Below are 20,088 nucleotides of genomic sequence, written 5' to 3'. Positions count from 1 at the left end.
TTAATGTATAGAAATATCTGAGAGGTGAGTGTCAAGAGGAAGAGGGCAATCTCTTTTCAGTGGTGCCCATCAATATAACAAGAACTGATGAGTTTAAGTTAGAACATAAGAAGTTCCACCTCAACATGAGGAGAACACTATTTACTGTGAGGGTGTCAGAGCACTGAACAAGCTGCCCAGAGAGGTTGTGGAGTCTCCTTCTCTGGAGACTTCCAAAACCTGTCTGGACGCGTTCCTGCGTGGCCCTACGATATCCTGCTCTGGCAGGGGGGTTGGACTAGATGATCTCTAGAGGTCCCTTCCAATGACTAATTGGGGATGGGACCCAGAAATATGCTCTAAGGTGATTGATCCCTGGGGTAGCAGTGTGTATGAGAGGAGTGGAGCAGATATGTAGGGACGTTATTGCCTCCGGTAGCTTGGGATTTCATGCCTGAACAGACTTTTTTTCTGCTTTTTGGTGGCACCATACTTCTGTACAGTTTTCTAGCTAAAGCAAGAATTCTGAAACAAGTTACAGGATTCTTAGCATGCAGGTATCCTGTGAGGATCTTGTCATCCCAGTAGCTCTGATTAGCTCTTTCTCAGATAATATTGCTAGACAATGACCTATGGGGAAAATTGCTCTCAGACTTCTCAAGTGTAGTAATGTCTCCTCACAAAACTGACAGGTGGTCAAGCAGATAATTCTTTCTGGGAATATCCCCATATACATTTAGGAAGTGCATATTTTGGATGTACTAAGTTGAAGTGTTGCCTATGGATAACAAAACGTCCAAAGTAATGCAGATTAGGACTCAATAAATAGACCCTTAAATGAAAAATAATTTTGTAACTTGAAATGCCTGCACACTAATTTGAAAATGAGTCAAGTTCTGACCTACGATGAAGAGCTCAGAAAAAATAATCCGAGTCTGCCTTATAGTAGAAGGAGATGGTGGTCCAACAAGTTAGAATTCTATAGCATCAACCCGTTTTCAGTTTGCACATCAAACTGTGATAAGCCTGTAGATTGTTACCAGGTAATGGCATATACAAATTCTGTCTTTTCTGTGTTTGAATTCAATCTGAATCACAGCTTTTTTCTTTACTTGTTGATTTTCTTCTGTAGCGTATTTTAAACCTACATTTCCCAGATTCAAACAGTGTAAGAGCTGAGTTTAGACTTAAATTTCCCTGGGTGAGTATGCCATCCACAGCCAGGAGGAGATGATTAGTGAGAGGCTGAAATAAATGAGACAGTACAGACTCCAGTCGGCAAGGCTTGCATATGGACAGATTTAATAGCTAGTAGTGGACCTGTCCTTGTGTGTACATAAATGTTTCTTTGCTAACATCTATGATTGCCTGGATAATGCTGTCTTACACAAAATAAAAATACTGACATAGTGGGTTAGTCACAGCTAAAAGCCAAACTCCCATCCAGTCACTCCTTCACCCAAGCATGACTCAGGGAGTGAAAATCAGAAGAATGGGAATGAGAAATCTTGCAGGTTGAGGTAAAGACCTGGAGATTGCTTTCCGATTAAAAAACAGTCTCAAATTGGGGAAAAAAAATTGTGTTTATTGCCAATTAAATAACACCAACTAATTACTCATATGGGTAGTGGGGAACAAAAAGACAAACAGTAAAACAACGCCTTTCCTCCCTGCCTTTTCAAGGCTTATCTGCATTCTCTCATTCTATACTCTTCTCCCTCACTGCCAAGTGATGCAGAGCCTTAGCAAGGTGATTTATGGTCAATATGTAGCAGCTTCTCTCTGATACTTTTTTGCTCTTCACACCTTTTCTCTGACTCAGCATGGGCTTTGCACGGGCAGTAGTTCTTTCACAAATATGCGTCTGCCTCAGCATGGGTACCCCCTAGGCCATAGTGTGGGTATATCCACCGTGGATCATCTCCTCCTTCTCTTCCTGGTGTTCCCTCTGCTCTTCCCCACTCCTTTGGTTCCCTCCTCTTCTGCCTGTCTGTCATTTTGTGCCCTTATCACAGAGGTGCCACCATCTTGGCTGAGGGGCTCAGCTGTTCACAGTAGTGAGTCCACGGGAGCTACCTGGAAGTGGCTCTGTCCAGCGTGGGGAAACCCTGGTCTCTTCTCACAGACACCACCCCTTCACCCTTGACATTTACACCTAATCCAACAGAACAAATATATTCTGCTTTTAGTTATGGATGTATAATACAACATGAGCAATATGGTGCTTTGTTTTTCTGTCACTACATGCTGCCCCATTCTGTCAGCATCCTAACATCTGTGAAAGCTTTTTTTTTTTCTGTAGTTGTCTCAACTCTGCATAATGATACAGCAACAGTGGGGGACAGGATACACTTCTCAACTACATTTAGTAGAAACATTTGCATTGGTACACAGACTTTGAAAAAAGTTCTATTCTTTAAAAAGACATCAGATTCTTAAGTGCATTCTTAAAAGCTATCATTTCTTGGAAGAAAGATGTATGTGTGCTGGTTGTAAAGAAATATCCAGTTTTAGAACAGGGAGAGATGATATTTTCGTACTTCTACAAGCTTCTACAGGCTTTCTGGAAGAGTAACAACATATGGAAGTCTCCTTCAACTAGTAATGGATTATTAAAAGAACATCTGAAGAAGCATTCTCATGATTTCTTTAAGCTGTTACTCTTATATATGTTGTAGAATGAGGACAGCTGCCCTTATTTTTTTCAGTTGAGGTCCATATTAATCTTATCAATGATGCTGAGATCTTGTGGCCACCTCTCACAGCACCCTGAAGAGAATAATTAGATTTAGATACCTACTTCAATAAAGTAGATTTAGTTGTGGGCACATTATTCCATTTGGAACAATAGATGAAATAGAAGTAAAGAAATAACTGGTAGAAACCAGAGATAGCCACTTAGCCAATTTGCTGTTATATACCTTACAGCTCTGGTCACATCTTTGACAACGAATGAGGTTTTGGTAGTTTTTTGTTTGTTTGTTTGTTTTAATTTTCCAACTGTAAGAATAATAATGCCCCTTTTTGCAGCTGAAACTTTATTTTATTATATAGGCTCTAGATATGGATGAAGAAGTATTTAGCCAGAAAGATCGTGAACTGCAGAGCCTACGGAACCAGATAAAGGAGAAGGAAGAACAACTCGAATCTTTAAAGTATGCTCAAGAAGCACATAGATTACAGGTATTTTTCCTCTGGTACACATTACAATTAATGAGTTACGTCTTTAAAGATTATTCACAATCTAAAAAAGACTGTAAAGATCCTATAGAATGCTTTAATTAAAAGGTGACATAGAAACATATTTTGTTATAGCTTTATTAAAAATTAGAGCATTCTTGCCTTTTGACTTAAAAAGACAGAATCTCATCGTAATTTTTTCACTATTTACCATCAGAGAAAACCTAGTGACATAGTGGAAACACACTTGCCACCTTCCTTGTCTAGATCTCGTGCTTGCTAATGAAAATATGCTGGGTAGTATATTTCAAGATCCAGGAGATCATAAATAGAATAGTTAAGTTTCTTCTGGTGTTGCCTGTCCCAAGGATGATAAATTATCTGACTTCTAAAAAGAGAAAATCATAAGTATGGCTAGCTAGTACTTTCTCCTTATTCTGCTTTTTCTCCTTTTTCCTCTTCTTTGCTGATGGTTTGGGGAGTGTCAATGAATGAAAGGTAAGTGTACCAGTCACCATCTTTTTCTTCCTTCTGTCACTTTCTTTCTTCTCTGTCTTCTCTGACTAGATTGATTTTTTTGTTCGTTTTTTAAACTGTACATCATAGTGTCAACATTACACTGAGATAATGCTTATATAGATTCTCGAGGATACAAGGTAGAGGTAATGAAAGAAGTAGTCACAGTGAAGGTAAAGGATCGTGATTGTTTCAGTATCAGAGACAGGAGAGAAGCTTGAGAGCTTTCGTGCACCATTTTGGGACTTAATCCACTAAAATGCCACTTCTATTAAAAAAAATAGAAAATAGGTAGAGTACTGAAAAACATCCACTTCTGTCAAAGATTTTAAGTTGTATTCACAGGACTATGTAATTTAGTGATATGTGGTAGAACAAGAACTTTAAAAGTAGCAAGTAGTATATAGATAGCAAATGTTTATAAAGATATGTATTTATGTAGTAACAGGTGTTCAACGTGATGTTGTATGTACAAGGGTATCCAGGGACAAAGCATTTTTAAAGGGTTAAATAATAGCTTCAAGGTTTATCAGTTGGCCTTTACTGCCTCCAAAATCTTAACAAATATGGTATTCATTTATATTCTATTTCCTGTCACACAGGAATATTATGTATTGTATTCCAACAAAACGTCAAATTGCAAGTCATTGTGTGTCTGGAAGATTCACAGTCTAAGAAAACAAGACATAAAGAATGAATGAAAATGTATTATTCAAAGTAAAGTGAAAAATATCTTTCATTGTGTGCTTACAGTTTAGTATCCCTAGTTTTTCAACTTTCCTGTTGTTATTTAGGCCAGATTTTAAAGGTACTTTTAAAAGAGTTGAATGAAATAGAGGGATTTGAAAATGGATATATTCTTGGCCTTATGGATGAATCAGTTGAGGTAAGAGAAGCAGTTTTGAACAATGTACAGAGACTGCTGTTGGAGAAGCAGATAAGTTCTCCAAATTAGCATTACCAACAAAGTTGAGGCTGGCTAGAAGGAAAAGAGGTAGCCTTTACATGATTCTGGGATCGTGTGTATGTTTATTAATACAGATAATCTTCAAAGCGGAACTGCTCAAAGTGAAAGAGGAATCCTGTATACATAACTAGGCTCAGATCATGTCTTTCATTTGAACATTTTTGTAGAATTTTCAGTTTGTTGCAGAATTTGCTTGTGCACTGCAGAAGAATGTACGGTCAGTGAGGGATTTACAAGATTCGTGACCTTTGTAAAGAATTTAGAAATATAATACAAGGCTCATGTTCAGCAACAGTTTTGCTTTGGTTTTTTTCCCCCATGAGAATGAGAAAATGGTGGAACAGCAAATGATTATTGATCAGCTGAGAGAAAAATTAGAGAAGTTAACAGATGCGAAAGCTTTGGACTTCTCAAGTGCTTGTTCAGATGGGCCAACTATTGTGGCACCTGCAAGGAGCCCATACAGTGTCCCACACACCAAGAGTCTGCTACACTCTCTTCACTCACCTTCAGGGAGAGAGACCCGAAAGGTAAGGTCTACATCAGGTTAGGTCTACCCCCAAAAGGTGTAATGGTTATTGTTCAATAATTAGACTTGACATGACAAATTATGGCTGTTTAGTTTCCCATTAAAGACTCTGAAAAATTACTTTTGAATGTCTCGTGCAACATATGTTATGCCACAATTTTTCAAAAAGTGCAGGCTTAAAATTATTGCAAGTGCTAAAATTTTAGTCTTTTCGGGTGCTTTCCTGTTTGTTTTTTTTAAAGTGTTCAGATACGAAGCATTATAAAAAATGAATGATTATTGTTGAACGCATTGGACAATGAGTTGCTCACGGTACCTTCTGTCAAATTTGGAACAATCACTCTAAGCTCTTGCTAAACCTTTTGTTACAAAGCTGTTAAGAGTTATTATAGAAATACCTCTATAGTTTTGCTTGCAAGCTCAGATGGTGAGAGACTTTTAAATGGAAATATTTTTTAAATATTAGTAAAGAATTGCTAGATTGCTGCAAGTGCTTCTACTCATCACATTTTTGGTGTGCTTTTTGACAGGTATATACCAGTCCTCCTGCCTTCTGCCTGGCCCGAGTAATGGCAGAACTCCGTGCTCGCAGCCAGATGATATTGAGCAACATAGAAGATCAGGATAGAGTCCTTGACTGCCCCCTCTCTGATCGGAGCGATGAAGAGGAAGAAAATACAGGAAACAGAAAGAAGACCTTATTTAAGTAATTGGTTTTATTATGCTTGAATTTTTGTTACAGACAACTGTATAGCAAAGGTAGTATTACTGCCTGGTCCTGCCATTTGTGACGTTACTTATAGTAAACTTACAGGACCAGCTGGGCATATTACAAAATAAGTTTAATAAACATAGTTTTTTACTTAATAAAGGCTGCATAATCCTTGTTTTGGGGCGCAAATCTATGATGAAGGTCAGAGGGGTGGAGAGTAGATGGGAAAGAAGGTGCAAATGCTTTTGTGAACTTGGGATTCTTCTCTGTTAAGATCAGGTACTTTTCATGAAGCTTAAGGAAAAATAATTCCTGTGTGTTTGTGATGTAGCAGGTTTTTCATTCTCCCTTAGGCATTCCATAAACCGAACATGGACACGAAGACAAGCTTCTCTGTGCTTTCTTCCTGATCTAAGTGATACGAAGTGTCAAGTAGACAAGTCTGGTTTATCCAACACATCTGTGCTGCAGACTGACACAACCACAGGTAAAATGGAAGTCATAATAGCAAATCTTATTACAGTATCAGAATATGTAAGAATGTCTTTAACACATGTAATTATTTTTCCCAGAAAAAAAAATGTGTTTAATAAAAATATCTCTTGATTATAGTTCAGTGTAGGCTTTTGAGATTCTCTTCTTCTTCCCCTTTCCAAAACTGATGTCAGTGACCTTAGCGTTGAAGTAATACTTACTAGCCAGAGAGCGCTTCAGTCATCAAATGCTGTTTAGATATAAAACTTAAGTACTGCTTCAGTGAAAGAAAATAGATGCTATTATCTGAGATGTACTTAAGGAGTATTTTTCCTCCGACTTAGGGTCTTGAAATGCTAGCACATACAATCCTTTCTTATCCTGTTTAGACACATGTCAGGGAAGGGACTCTTTGCGCTCTTCTGTCCTTTGATTCTTTTGCTTTGTGTGCGAGAACTCCACATATGCAGTGTTCCAGAGCACTTTCTTTTTGATACAGACTATATTCCAGACCTTTTATCTCCATATTGCTTTGGTTTTTTTCAAGGTGAAGAGATTGACAGCCTCCAGAAACGTCATGTTTTTAACATGCAGAAGTTAAAGAATTCAAAGTTGAGACTCACTGAGGCCGAGCAAAAAATGAGAGAACTTGCACTTAATATCAGAATGAAAGAGGAACTTCTTAAGGAATTAGTAAGAACAGGTAACTGGCTACTGTAGGGGAAATTAGGATTAAGAAGTTCAGAAATGAAAGATACAGCACAAAACTTCTGAAGTCTTGCATGTCTTACTTTTTATGCAAGAACGCCTTTAATCGCTTGAAGTTTCCTAACTTTTATTAGTTACTTGCTGTGATTGCACCGAAAGCTGTAAATTTGTATTGTAACATAATCAGTTGTCATACGCAGGTGTGTTTGTTCAGTGTTTTTTGTGCTTTGCTGCTTATTGCATTTATCCACCAATAGCAATTTTTCATGTATGCTCAGTGCTACTGATGCCTTCATGGACACGTGTTTGTCACATGGTGTCTGGGATAGGCGAGAAGATACATCGCTGTACTGGGAATGCTTGCATTCCCAGCACTGCAGTAGAGAAGCAGGAGTCAGAAGTGGGTGAGGAAAAAGGTCAGTGGCCTCATTAGCCTACATCCTTCACACATCTGTCATGGTATATATATATATATATCTGCCAGAAACTTATGATGACAGTAAGGATCTTTTTGCTCATCCGCTTCAATCGCACTGGTCTGTATATACCTTCTCTTGAGGTTGTCTTTTGGCACCAAGAAAGATTGTGTGCCCCAAAAAATAGTACCTTGGGAAAGATTGCCCAAAAAAGGCAAGTCAGAAACTAGAAATAAAATTCAAAGTTGTTTACTAATTGTAAGCTGGAAGTAGAGTAATGAATAAGTAGTATATTCTTCTCAAAAAACCACAAAATTTATGAAATACAGGAAAGACATTTTGGCAGAAGCTACGGTAGGCAGAAGAACTTCACTTTATTAGGCACTCAAATGGCAATTCATTTGGTGACATCGGGTCAGTCATGAAGAATTCATATTTAAGACTCCTTCCTTTATTTCAGAGTTAGAAAGGAATTGTATGTTCCTTTCAGCTTGGGAAATGTCTCAAAAATTAGTGGTTTAGCCAGAATGAAGTAAGTAATGATTCAACTACGGAGTTAAGTATTACATTTCAACTGACTGTCCTGCTGTTTGCAAACTATTTGGATATGGTGTCTTTAAGGTAAGGATGCTCAGTCTATAAGCAGGCAATATTCTTTGAAGATAACTAAACTGGAGCAAGAATCTGAGCAGGCCAAAATCGAATTGGCTGAAACACAAAAGCGGCTTCAGGAGCTGGAGGGTAAGGAGCTGAGAGACATTCCTGAGAAAGCAAAGTTACAAAAAGAGCTCCGAAAGAAGATGGATGCAGCTAAGCTGAAAGTGCAGGTATTTCTTACCTGACTGTTAAGATTTGCAGCTCTTTGTTTCACCATCACCTTTGAACCTTAACACTCTGCTTGTAAAACTCTCACCAGTTTTACCCACTGGAAGCTGGTTGGATTGAAGTAGCTAGAGAGACTTAATACTATTATACACAGAATGCTATTTGACATATATGTGGCTAGATACATATGGTATTTTCTTGGTAAATAAACTGAGAAAGAAGTGGGTGATGCAGGATGATTATACACGATTGAATCTAGCACCATAAAACAACTATCAAAAAGAGACTACTAAAGTTTATTACCTGACACAAATAAAACTGCTGGTCCATGAAAATACTGTTCAAGTTCCAGCCCTAAGCAAATCACTGTGATGTTTTGCAAGACCAGGCCCAGTACAGTCACATTTTTTGGCACTGATCTCCTAATTTTAACTTCTGCTATACTTAAATTTAAATTCTATGTAGGGCCAGTTTAGGTGTTCTGTGTCTCTCAGAATGGTGGATGATCAGACAAGCCCCATACAGAAGGAGGTAGTTGGCTTATTGACTTGAGCTCAGGACCATCATTCTGGCACTATTAATGTTTCTCCACATTTTCCAGAGCTATGATTTCTGTTAGATTTTACTACTTGCATTGTGTTGCCAAGCATGAGCTACAGGTAATGATACATCATTACCTTTTCATGTTGCTTGAGATTAACTTTGCCTGTGCTGACTTTACCAGATAGCTCAGAAACCACAGAAATAACAAGTGGTGGTTTGGGCAGAAGTTAATAACCCTTGCTGTCTGTAAGAATTCAGTGAAATAAAGAAAGCTTTGAATTTTCCTGCTATTAAGCTGAAATTTGCTGTGAACATTCAGGCCTTACAAAAGAAGCAGCAAGACACAAAGAACCTAGCTTCATTGTCTAACCAAAGTGAGAGACAAGCTACAGAACTTGAGCAGAACGTGGCTCAGATGAAGCATCAGCAGGCCCAGCTGCAGAAGCGACTGTGTGAGGAGAGTGAAAAAAAGAAGCAACTAGAAGCAGAGATTCAACGGGACCAGCAACAAATTAAGGTAGGGTTCTTTCTCTTTCTTTATGGCAAAGAATGAGATGAGCCAATTTTGCCTCTGCTTCCCCAAAGACAAGAAGCTATACTGTCAGGCTTTCTGTAGCTTTAAGTAATGATTTTCTTGACAAATGGCACTGAATAAATTGTCTATAAATATTTTCACAGAAATCTTCAGTCTGTCCTTCTCCTCAGTTATGTTATTTTATTTTTGTCTTATTTTTATTTTATTATATTATGTCATTATGTGATGCCTAGCCTGAATTGCAATTTTACCTGTAAATTTAAGGTCAGTATTTCAGATTATATACTTGTGTGGACTCTGACATGAAGTGCTTTTTAAAAAAAAATACTGACTGAGACAGGAAGAGTGGGGCTTTTTGTTTCTTTATAGGAACTTCAACTAAAGATGGAGCAACAACAGAAGACCCTTAAACTTAAGGATAAAGAGATAGCTGCGTTTAAAAAGAAGAAAAATAACTCAGTGGGAACTTCAGAGAAGCTACAGGTAGATAATCTATTCCAAATCTGTGTGGGCACTGAAAAAATATTCTTTCTTCATCCCTAGTCATCTTTGTAAAGTGTTTGGAAGAAGATTATTCTATCTATTTTGTCTTCTTTTTTGCTGTAGCAAAAATTGGGAGTTTAGTTTAGCAGGTCTTGTACCCCTTTTGAATGAAGGAAATAAGAGGCTCATTTTTCTTTTCTTTTTTTAATGATTTGTCAAAGATACTGGCTCAGAGACCTGAGAATTCAACAGGTTTGGTTGCCTGGTAGGTTTGAGGGTGATCCAAGTGTGCTCTGTTATAAATATTCCATGGTTCATTGTTTTTGTTTTTGTTTTCAGCTCTGACTTAGACGACAGAAATCTATGGTTTTAGTTGTTTGTAAGAGGGTTAGCAAAGTTATTTCAGATGTGGACATTGGAACATGAGCCTTTCATGAATTACCCGAAGTCTTTAAATGTGAAAAGAAATTTTAGGAGTAAATAAAGGCAATTTTTTAGACTTACTGGGAATATATCCACTGATAAACTGTGGCTTCAGGATGAATTTATAATGGGCTGTGGCAGTAGGATCAGAGCTCTCATTTAATGTCTTTCTTTCAACACTGTAATTTGTCAAAATGTTTTTCTACAAATAGCTCGTCTTACAGCATCTTATAGCTGCTATAAGGCAATGAGAATGAGCTATCTGAATTCTTGTGGTACCTTCCAAACCTAGTTGCTCTGTCTATATAGCAGACATCTATTTATATAACTGTTCTTAGAAAAAGAATACATTTCATTAAAGGCATCTGATACAAATTTATTTATACAAGATATAAGAATATAACATTGCTGAGCCTCTTTTTAAGTCAGTCCAATTTCTGTATTATCCTGAGTTAAGATTCTGTTGCAGAATTAATGTTAAGATTAGAAATGTCAATGTCTTCTATAGTTTCACAGAATCACAGAATGTCAAGAAGGGACCTCGAAAGTCCAGCCCCCCTGCCAGAGCAGGCTCACCTACAGTAGGTCACACAGGAACGCGTCCAGGCAGGTTTTGAATGTCTCCGGAGAAGGAGACTCCACAACCTCCCTGGGCAGCCTGTGCCAGTGCTCTGTCACCTTCACAGTGAAAAATTTTTTTCTAATGTTTTTGTTTTATCAGTTATTCTAAAAAACACACACCCATAATCATAAAATTCTGACCCAAAAAAAGTTTTGGTTAATGCTCTCTGGATCCCTATTTAAACTTCAGAAATTAGAAGAGCAAAAGAAATGGCTGGATGAAGAAATGGAGAGGATTCTTCAACAGCATCAACAGCTAGCAGAACTAGAAGAAGATTTAAAGAAAAGAGAAGCCATTGTAGCCAAAAAAGAAGCATTGTTGCAAGAGAAAAGCCACCTGGAAATCAAGAAACTGAGATCTAGCCAGGTGATTTAAGAAAAAACGTGTATTCACCAGTTATAGCTGGCTGAAAGACTGGGCCGGGTGTGGGGGAAGACAGACAGCAGAAGAGGCTCAAGTCATGTGACCTGTGTGCCTACAACCGCTATGAAGTTATTGTGTGGCTTGAGCAAATCCAACATTTACAATGTGAACAATGCAGAATAAAAGTTTTTATTCACTTTCTCCCCAAAATTCCAACAACAAAAAAAATGAATCTGAACTGTGGAGTTCTGTTATTGCAGAGCCTTAAATAACATATCTTAAAAATTAGTCAATCCTTTAACAAACCAGAGAACATGACAGGGAAATATTTTGCATTATTTATTTTTCAGTGGCAAAAGTGAATAGAAATTGAGTATCATTGTCACTTAAAATGACTAGTCACTTTAATTCTCACATGAACCTTTTTGTTTTCTTTCATCTTTGGAGCAAATATTAAATGTTATGGCAGCTGTCTACTCAAAATAAATGGGGTCCCATTGCAAAAGGCAGGCAAGTTTTTCACTGCAGAATGTGACAGTCTCACTTATATTTTTCTTACTGGAAGCAGTATCTCAGTTTTATATCTATGATTGCTGTGGGTTTTTTTTTTAGGCTTTAAACAAAGATAGTATGAAATTGTCCACTCGCTTAAGTATGCTGGATCAAGAACTGTGTGATAAAGGTCTGCAACTTCAGGGCAGCACCACTGAAGATAAGACAGACATTTTGGAAAAAATTCAGGTTCTCCAGGCTGAAAGGGATCAGCTTCTCAGAAGAAGAAATAGCGTGGATGAGAAATTGAAAGATGGTAGAGTGTTGTCAACTGAAGTAAGTAAGCATCTCTGAGATAAATACAGGTTTTAGGTAGGGTTGTGTAATAAAGCATTCCAATCAGAAACTAAAATATTTCCAAATATTAGATAAGCTAGATCCAAGGAATTGAGGTTGGGAACTTTTCTAAATAGCAATATCAAAATATTGCTATGACAGCACTAATTACATGCCATATTCAGAGAGACTTAATTCAGCTAGTGTCTTGACAAATTCTGCTGAACTAAGGATCACATAGTCAGAAATAAGGGAGCTGGAAGTTCCTCAGTTTATTATAGGCAGGTATTTTAATGTCAGGACATAAAACAAGGCAATGTGCTTGCATAGTGATTCCTCTTGTTTTTTTTTCATTCGATGTTGTGAAAAAACAGACTTTACCTGAAGGCCTCCATATTTTTACAGTGAAAATAAGTCATACTACCTGGATGAGTTGATGAGTATAGTTACAGTGAAGATATAATCAATTTATATAAATTACACAGATTATTTTTAGGTCTTTAGAAGCAGTATGGCCATATGGCTGAGGTGATAATATGTCAGAAAGAACCCTACTTGCCTTGGTCCTCTAAATCTTCTGCAGTGATTCAGGCCATGCATTTCTGCCACTTCCCTACACAAATTGTGGTCACTAAACTGCTTTCTGACCTGATTAATTTATTAATCCAACAGAAAACTAGAAAAAATGATAGCAGAAGTCAAACCATGGGGAGGATAAGGAAAGGATAAAAAAAGGAAACATGACTTCTGTTCTTTTGATGAATGATTTGATCGACCTCTCTATCATGGAAGGGATACTATGACAGAAAAAGACAAGTAGACAAGTGTTCTAGATTTGTACTCTACCTCATATTTTTCCCATTCCAGTCTCTGTACTACTGCTAGTTTATCTTGTCCTATGTTTAGTTTCAGTCTTGAGAAGTGAAACATGTCATACGTAGAGAAAAATTAATTCTACATCTCTTTTTTAAAAAAAAAAATCTCACTCATGTGTCTCTCTGTAGGAGGAACATGTCCTTTTCCAGCTGGAAGAAGGAATTGAAGCCCTGGAGGCTGCTATTGATTACAAGAATGAAAGTATTCAGAATCGCCAGCACTTGCTTAGGTCGTCTTCTCAGATTCTTTCACAGAGCGAGAATAATGTAATAGGAAAACTAGTTTCCCTGTCTGCTGCTGAGCTCAGAGCTATCATCTTCAAATATTTCAACAAGGTTTGTTTTGGCTAATTACTAATATTTTATCCCATTTTCTGTTACTATTTTAGGTACTGAAATTAAATGGTGTCAAGAAATAAATTTAACAGGCTTTTGGTGGAAATCTCTTCAGGTTGCATAGATCTCCTATTAATTCAGATATTTTTAATTTTTACATTAAGCTATATAGGATACTTGTGTACTTTGTATATCTTCTAACAAGATCACTAGCCTACAATGTGCTGCAAATATAAAAGTTTCCTTGCTCCTTGCTCGACATTTCTTACTCTTGGAGCAGCAATACGTTTAAATAATGGTGTCGTATTGAAATTCTTCCCAACTGCAGGCTTCATAAAGCTCAAGCTAGTACTCCTACTTTTTTTTCTAAATCCAGTATAAACTATTTTTGCATATAGTGCCTGCAGTGTGTGCAGCCACATACTGAAGAGTCATACTGACATCTGGAAACGTAAGATCGAAATGCATTACGACATCATGTGTCTTTGTGACCTTGGGTGATCTTGTGAAGAAGTTGTGGGATGCACATTGGAAGTTTTCCAGAATCGGGAAAACACTGTTGTTTCAATCTGAATTCTACGCAGGGTGTTAAAATAATTCGACTAATCCCTGTGACCAAAATGTACAGAGCTCATTTCTAAAGTGTAAACTTGGAGCGGGCAAGTCTGTTTCCAGTATAAGCTTATGGCTTGTAGAGGCCATTGCTTTTGTATGATTTAATCTATCAAGCAGAAAGGTAGAAGCTTTTATCAAAATGGTTGGATAAATCAAAATAAGTATATTTCTTTCTTAGATTGTTGGCCTACGTGAGTCTGAACGTAAATTACAACTGCAGCTGGAAGAACAGGAAATGAAGGTTGTAGACCTGGAAAGCGTAATACGCGAATTAGAATCTGCAATTGAGCATATCAAGTTGCAGTGTGACAGACAGCTGACCCTACAGCACAAAGAACATGAGAAAAAGCTACAGTTAGTACTGCATCATGTCAGAGGTATTTGCTTCTTGGAGGGGATCATACCACAAATACTACCTTCATTCACTACTGAGAAATACTATGTTCCAACTGAGAAAGGAAAAAAAAAAGGTTCAGAGATATATTTTGGCTGTCACTAATTCTGATGTTTTGTAGGATGCTAAAGAACAAACACATGGTGTCTTTATGAATAGAAAACAGAGTATTTTTTAAAGCACTATCAGAACATTTTTATGTTTATATTAAATTTGCTAATACTGGAAAGTTAAAAGATACTGGTGCTGCTGATCTTGATATTATAAGTGTTTGTATTAAAACTGACAAGTGGGGTTGGCAGGGCCTTTTTATGCCTGTGTCATACCAGACAAAATGTACACAGTGCAAGCAAAATGTCACCAAATACAAGACATATTCTGTCTAGTTGAGCATCTTAATTTTTGACACAGAGATGCTTGATTCTTAAACTAGTTTTACTTGTCCTAGGACAAGATAGTGAAGGTATTGCAGAAACCTTGAAAGAGTATGAAGTAAAAGTCCAGCAACTGGAAAAAGACTTATTTTTCTATAAGAAAACCAGCAGAGAGCTGAAGAAGAAATTGAAGGGCCTTTTTGGAGAGTCATCACATCAATTACTGGCATCCGTTAAGTGTAAGTACGTTATCTTAAAATACTTATGCAACTGTCAATAGACTATTTGAAGGATAGTGAAAACACAGAAGTATATCAGATAAACACAAACCCCATATTTTTTACTGAACTAACGGTTCTCCAGGAATATATTACACCTCTCCCCTAATTTCAAAGGAGAGACATTAATTTATAGCTGTAGCAGTGCTACACTAGTGGTTTAAATTGTTGTTCTGGTTTTTATGAATTCTAATATAATTTCAGCCTCTACATTGTCAAACTATTGTCATTAAGGAAAAGGAATTTTACTATCTGAAATGGTCTGAATGATGTTGTAACTAACACCTTTGTCACAGAGAGGCTGCTCCCAGCACTTGATTTCATAGAAGTTGCTCCCTGGGAGATATTCAGTGGAGAATTCTATACTTTCAGCTAAGGCTAAAAGAGAGGATTTGTGCTCTTGAGGAGAAGGAGGGAGGCAAAGAGCTTTCTAATGTGATATTGTGCTTTGACACAAAAAAACTCCCAACAACCAAAACACAAACCAACAACCAACTGCTACTGTAAGCCTTGAATTGTTCTGTGTCTTACTTACCAGAGACCAAACCTACAATAGTTATTCAAGTGGAGGAGAACAGAAGGTTCAATTTGTGTCACTCTTTTGGTTGTCTCGCACCTCTCGATGCCACCACCCATACCTCACATGCACAATACTGCCTTCTTAGCCTTGAGTTTCTTCTTAAGGCTTAGCAGGCCTGGTTCTTCCTCCCAACAGCTACTTCTCTTTCTTTCCACTCGGGTGGCGCCGTGCCTTCCTAACACATAAGCGCTGATCACATACCTGCTGCTCCGGGGTGGCTTAAGGCTCAGCCCTTGCCCTCTAGGCAGGATTGAGAGCCAAGACATTCATTACTATAAAGCACGCTGTCAAACTGTGAACATGAATATTCTGGATGCTGGATTATAAATGAGCGTGGGAAACACTGTTCTCTGTCCAGTGTACAAAGAAGCATGTAGTTCAGGAAATGTATGCACATGAGGCACATGAGGCAACACCCATCCTTGCCAAATTGTGGCAAGGAGAAGAAGGGAAAAGATCTCTCTGAATTTCCAATTTTTTCAAATACCTGTGTTTGTAAGCTTTACAAGAAATGCTCTGTATTTAGTTATTTTTCTTCTGAATACATTGTGAGTCATGCTGCAATAGTGAAAACACTTTATAATTTGTTGCTGAGCTTTAAAAACAATAAAAGGCTTGTGTGAACATTACAGTCAAGTTTGCAGAATGTGTTCTTTGTGTCATGCTGGTGTAATTGCTGATTGATTTTCAGTATATGAATAGTTTCATATTTGATTATCATGGTCCAGTTATTTTAAGGCTGCCTATTAGGATACATTACAAGTTAGAATGCTGGGGCTTGTATTACCAGCACCTTGTCAGAGGAAAGTAACAGCTAATACCTCTGATGTTTTTGTAGATTACAAAAGTATAAAATGTGAGGTGCTGATAATTTTTATGCCTTTCACACTACAAGTTGTTGATGCTGTAAAACCCTGTTGACTAATATTTCTCAATGGTAGGCACCCAGAAGAGTTGTAACTTCTACTTAACCTCCTGCTAAATTTCATTTTAGGTAACAGTGCTGGTGACAAGGCATCCAGTCAAGATGAAGCGGAAGTTGCTTCTGAAGAATCCAAGTCGACACTTAACCCTGAAACCAATAGTCCGCCAGGGAAAATAAAAGAAACAGAAAGAACAAATATTTTAAGAACACAGCAGAATACATACAAGCTTGGAGAAGATGTTCTAGAATTCGGGTGCAACAAGGAATGTTTGTCAAGCACTAGTGATAGTAAAACAGGAACAGATGAAGCACAGCCTTCGAAATCTCATCCTCAGCTACCTTCTGTCATCCAGAGAAGAGAGACTGTAACACAGTTTCAGGGAGTAACTCCACTAAAATTACCTCGACGAGAGCTACGTCATATTCCTCCTAGTGAATTATCTTCGAGACGCTCAAGCCTTGGAGTTGGTGTCAGTTTTATTGCTCCAGATTCCATTGAAATGGACAAAAAGTCTACTATCACTAAGACATAGTTACTCTTCATTACATTTTTAATAGCTGTTGCTGCTGAAGCAACTGTAGTAGTTTTTATTTGTTCATGGTCTTCTTAAGTATAAACTGTGGATAAATGAGTAAGTGTTCTTTAGTTCTTATTGCTCACCATCAAGTCATTGGGTGTTATGCTCACACAGTTTCAGTCAATCTGAGATGGATTTTGATTAACACAATATCTAAGAGCTTTCATTCCAAGGCCTTTAAACATTGAAGAAAATAGTTACACTAGTTTGCTTTTGTTGTGGTTCAAAAATTGAATTGTTTTTCAAAAATTGTGCTGCGGAGTGCACTGCATTTGTATAACTTAGGTTTCCTAGAACAATATTGTACTTTGTTTCCTTGGGTCAGAAACAGTAACAAGCTTTTAAATTTATTTGGTTATATAACTAGAAAATTTAGTTGTCAGACTGTCACCTAGTTTTGATAATGACTGGCTCCTGTATGCTTTTTATCTAAAAATGTTTTATATGAGCCATGCTTAAGATCAAAATTGGTACCTAAAGATATTTTCTTCCTGAAAAGGAATAAAGAATAACTTCTCACGTTTTTTCATCTTTATGTTTTATTTAAGAAATTAAGATAATTGCTTATTTCGCGTTCTGGTTTTGCTTGTTGGGCATTTAAGGAATTGCACTTGGCAACTCCCAAGCGTGATACTTATTTCTGGAAGAAAAATAAGAGGACCAAGTTCAGCATCCTCACAGTAAGCCAGGTGGACCAATGCATTATTTTATTTGTACTAATTACTCATGTCCTTTTGCAGAATAATTATTCTGCTGGATTCCATATCTGCTTCAGACCAAGGACTACATATATCCTTCATTTTACTGCTGTACTGTTCTTGGTAATGCATTCGGGATAAAAGCAAATCTTTTTTGTAAGAGTGTCAGTGGTCACTGAGAAGCATATGCTTAACAGCTGCAGAGACTTGAAGGCAAGGACCATAATGTCCGCATTTAAATGAGATTGATACTTCTAACTGTAACTCACTCCTACAAAAAATGTGGCAGTAATGAAAGTAAGGTTAGTTTTATTTTAGTGGTGTTCAGCCAGTCATTTTTTAAAGTATTGTCATAGATTATTAGCTGTACTTAGGAAAGGAATTTTCACTTTCTGCTGTTGTCTAGGCAAGGTCTTGTGTATTGTACATGCGGCTGTAGGGTTAAAAGAAAGGCATTTTTCTATGCTGCAAGCACAGTTCAGGTCTGTCCACATTATGAAGACAATATTGTCTTGTGGCACATTTTAATTTTTTCTGAGTAGACTGCAAACCATTTCATTCTATTCAGATAGATAAATCACTTAACATGTTACATGATTGTATCTTTCAGAATTATACCTAATTATTACCTATTGTTCTGATGAGTTGTGAGAAAAGGATTGGGGTCTTTCTTGATTGTATTTCTGGATGAGGCTTGATTGTTTTTACTGTCATGGAAGTATTGAGCCTTAACTAATGTTAAATTTAGTATTAGTGTATGTATCATTCACTTCATGTTTCTAGTCAAAAAGCAATTAACAGAAGCAAGTAACTACAGTGTATGTACTTACTAAATCTCCATATGAAGTGAAGGAATTATTGAAGGCATTTCCCTTCAAGATAATACTGTGTATCATCAGGCAACTCATACTACTCCATGCATGAACATGACTTCCTCTTCTTTTTAAGTTTTTAATTGAAAAAAATGTTCTTTGTAGATGCAAAATAAGCAAGGGGAAATAGAGGAAAGCACAAGTCAGGCACTAGTAGTTGTCAGACAGTGCTCTGGAGGTTTCCATAGCTGTGACACTGCAGATTAAGTAGTCAAACATTAGATTCTGTGCACCACACATACCGATTTCAAGACATAACCACAATGTCACCTCATGCTAAGGCAGACAAATACATCACATGTATTTGTGATCTTTCAAGAAGCAGGAGAATTGTTGGCCATGAGAGGAACCTAACATAAGCAATGCAATGAGAGAGGCAAAATATTTGTATAAATACCTGAGGGGTGGGTGTCAAGAGGAAGCGAACAGTTTCTTTTCAGTGGTGCCCAGTAATAGAACAAGAAATAATGAGTTTAAGTTAGAACATAGGAAGTTCTACCTCAACGTGAGGAGAAACTTCATTCCTGTGAGGGTGACAGAGCCCTGGCACAGGCTGCCCAGAGAGGTTGTGGAGTCTCCTTCTCTGGAGACTTTCAGAACCCACCTGGACATGTTCCTGTGTGCCTGCCCTAGGGGATCCTGCTCTGGCAGGGGGGCCAGACTAGATGATCTCTAGAGGTCCCGTCCAACCCCTGACATTCTGTGATTCTAACAGGAAGTCATCAAGGGAAAAGTGAACATTTATGTAACTCTGTTAGAGCTAACAAAATGGTTTTACCTCTTTGAAACAATATGTGGCTCCTCTTACTTCTGCTAATTAAAAAACAATACTTAATCTGATAGGCTTTTATTATTGCTCTCTTTGTTCTACTTCTTTGATGTTATTCACTGGCATTTACAACCTTAATTGTCGCTTAGCTGATGTGCAATATGCAGGTAAAAACAATATGGAGCTAATTTGCACTGATTCATGATGCCATTATTTCAGTTATTAATAGCTGTTTCTCTTTAAAACACCTCAAAAATTGCCGTGCAGATAATCTGTTCTGTTGTCTCACTAGTACCTGTGAATATGAACTAACTTTACTTGTAATCTGAATTTTCTACATTAGCTGCGTTTCTAGATTAGACTCTCACCCTTTACATTACTGTTATAAATGCTCAGAGTCCAATAGGTTAATTTATAAATTTATTTGTAAAATATTACAATAAAAAGGTGAAAAGGGCAATAAGCAAACAGCGCTGGGCGTGCCGGGGAGCTTACACTCTTCCAACAGCGCGCACCGGAGTTCGGAGTCTTCTCTCTTTTATATTGTCTTTTGGTCTGTAGCTCCTTTCTTCCTTCGAGTTCTGGTTCTTTTCTCTTGTCACTCGTAATCTTTGCGCTTGTGCTAGTAATTGCTGGGGTCTTGCCCATTCCTCTGGGGTCGTTGGGGGAGGTTACACAAAGCTTGCTGAAG

General features: G+C 37.5%; 1 protein-coding gene across 1 annotated transcript; it reads left to right on the top strand.

The window, feature by feature from the left end:
* Nucleotides 1-3,033: 3,033 nt before the first annotated feature.
* KIF27 (kinesin family member 27) lies at nucleotides 3,034-17,013 on the top strand (the record flags this gene model as incomplete). Its single annotated transcript, XM_009871977.1, has 14 exons — nucleotides 3,034-3,162; nucleotides 4,966-5,172; nucleotides 5,702-5,877; nucleotides 6,237-6,370; nucleotides 6,905-7,060; nucleotides 8,103-8,308; nucleotides 9,169-9,366; nucleotides 9,754-9,867; nucleotides 11,102-11,278; nucleotides 11,888-12,103; nucleotides 13,108-13,314; nucleotides 14,108-14,306; nucleotides 14,772-14,936; nucleotides 16,550-17,013. Coding segments are annotated over 14 exons (2,748 nt in total), but the record flags the coding sequence as incomplete, so codon positions are not given.
* Nucleotides 17,014-20,088: the final 3,075 nt, after the last annotated feature.

This window comes from Apaloderma vittatum, unplaced genomic scaffold (genome assembly GCF_000703405.1).
Source record: "Apaloderma vittatum isolate BGI_N311 unplaced genomic scaffold, ASM70340v1 scaffold40956, whole genome shotgun sequence".
Lineage (NCBI taxonomy): Eukaryota > Metazoa > Chordata > Aves > Trogoniformes > Trogonidae > Apaloderma > Apaloderma vittatum.
The sequence above is the reverse complement of the archived record's forward strand: the minus strand, read 5'-3'. Positions and strand labels throughout refer to the sequence as shown.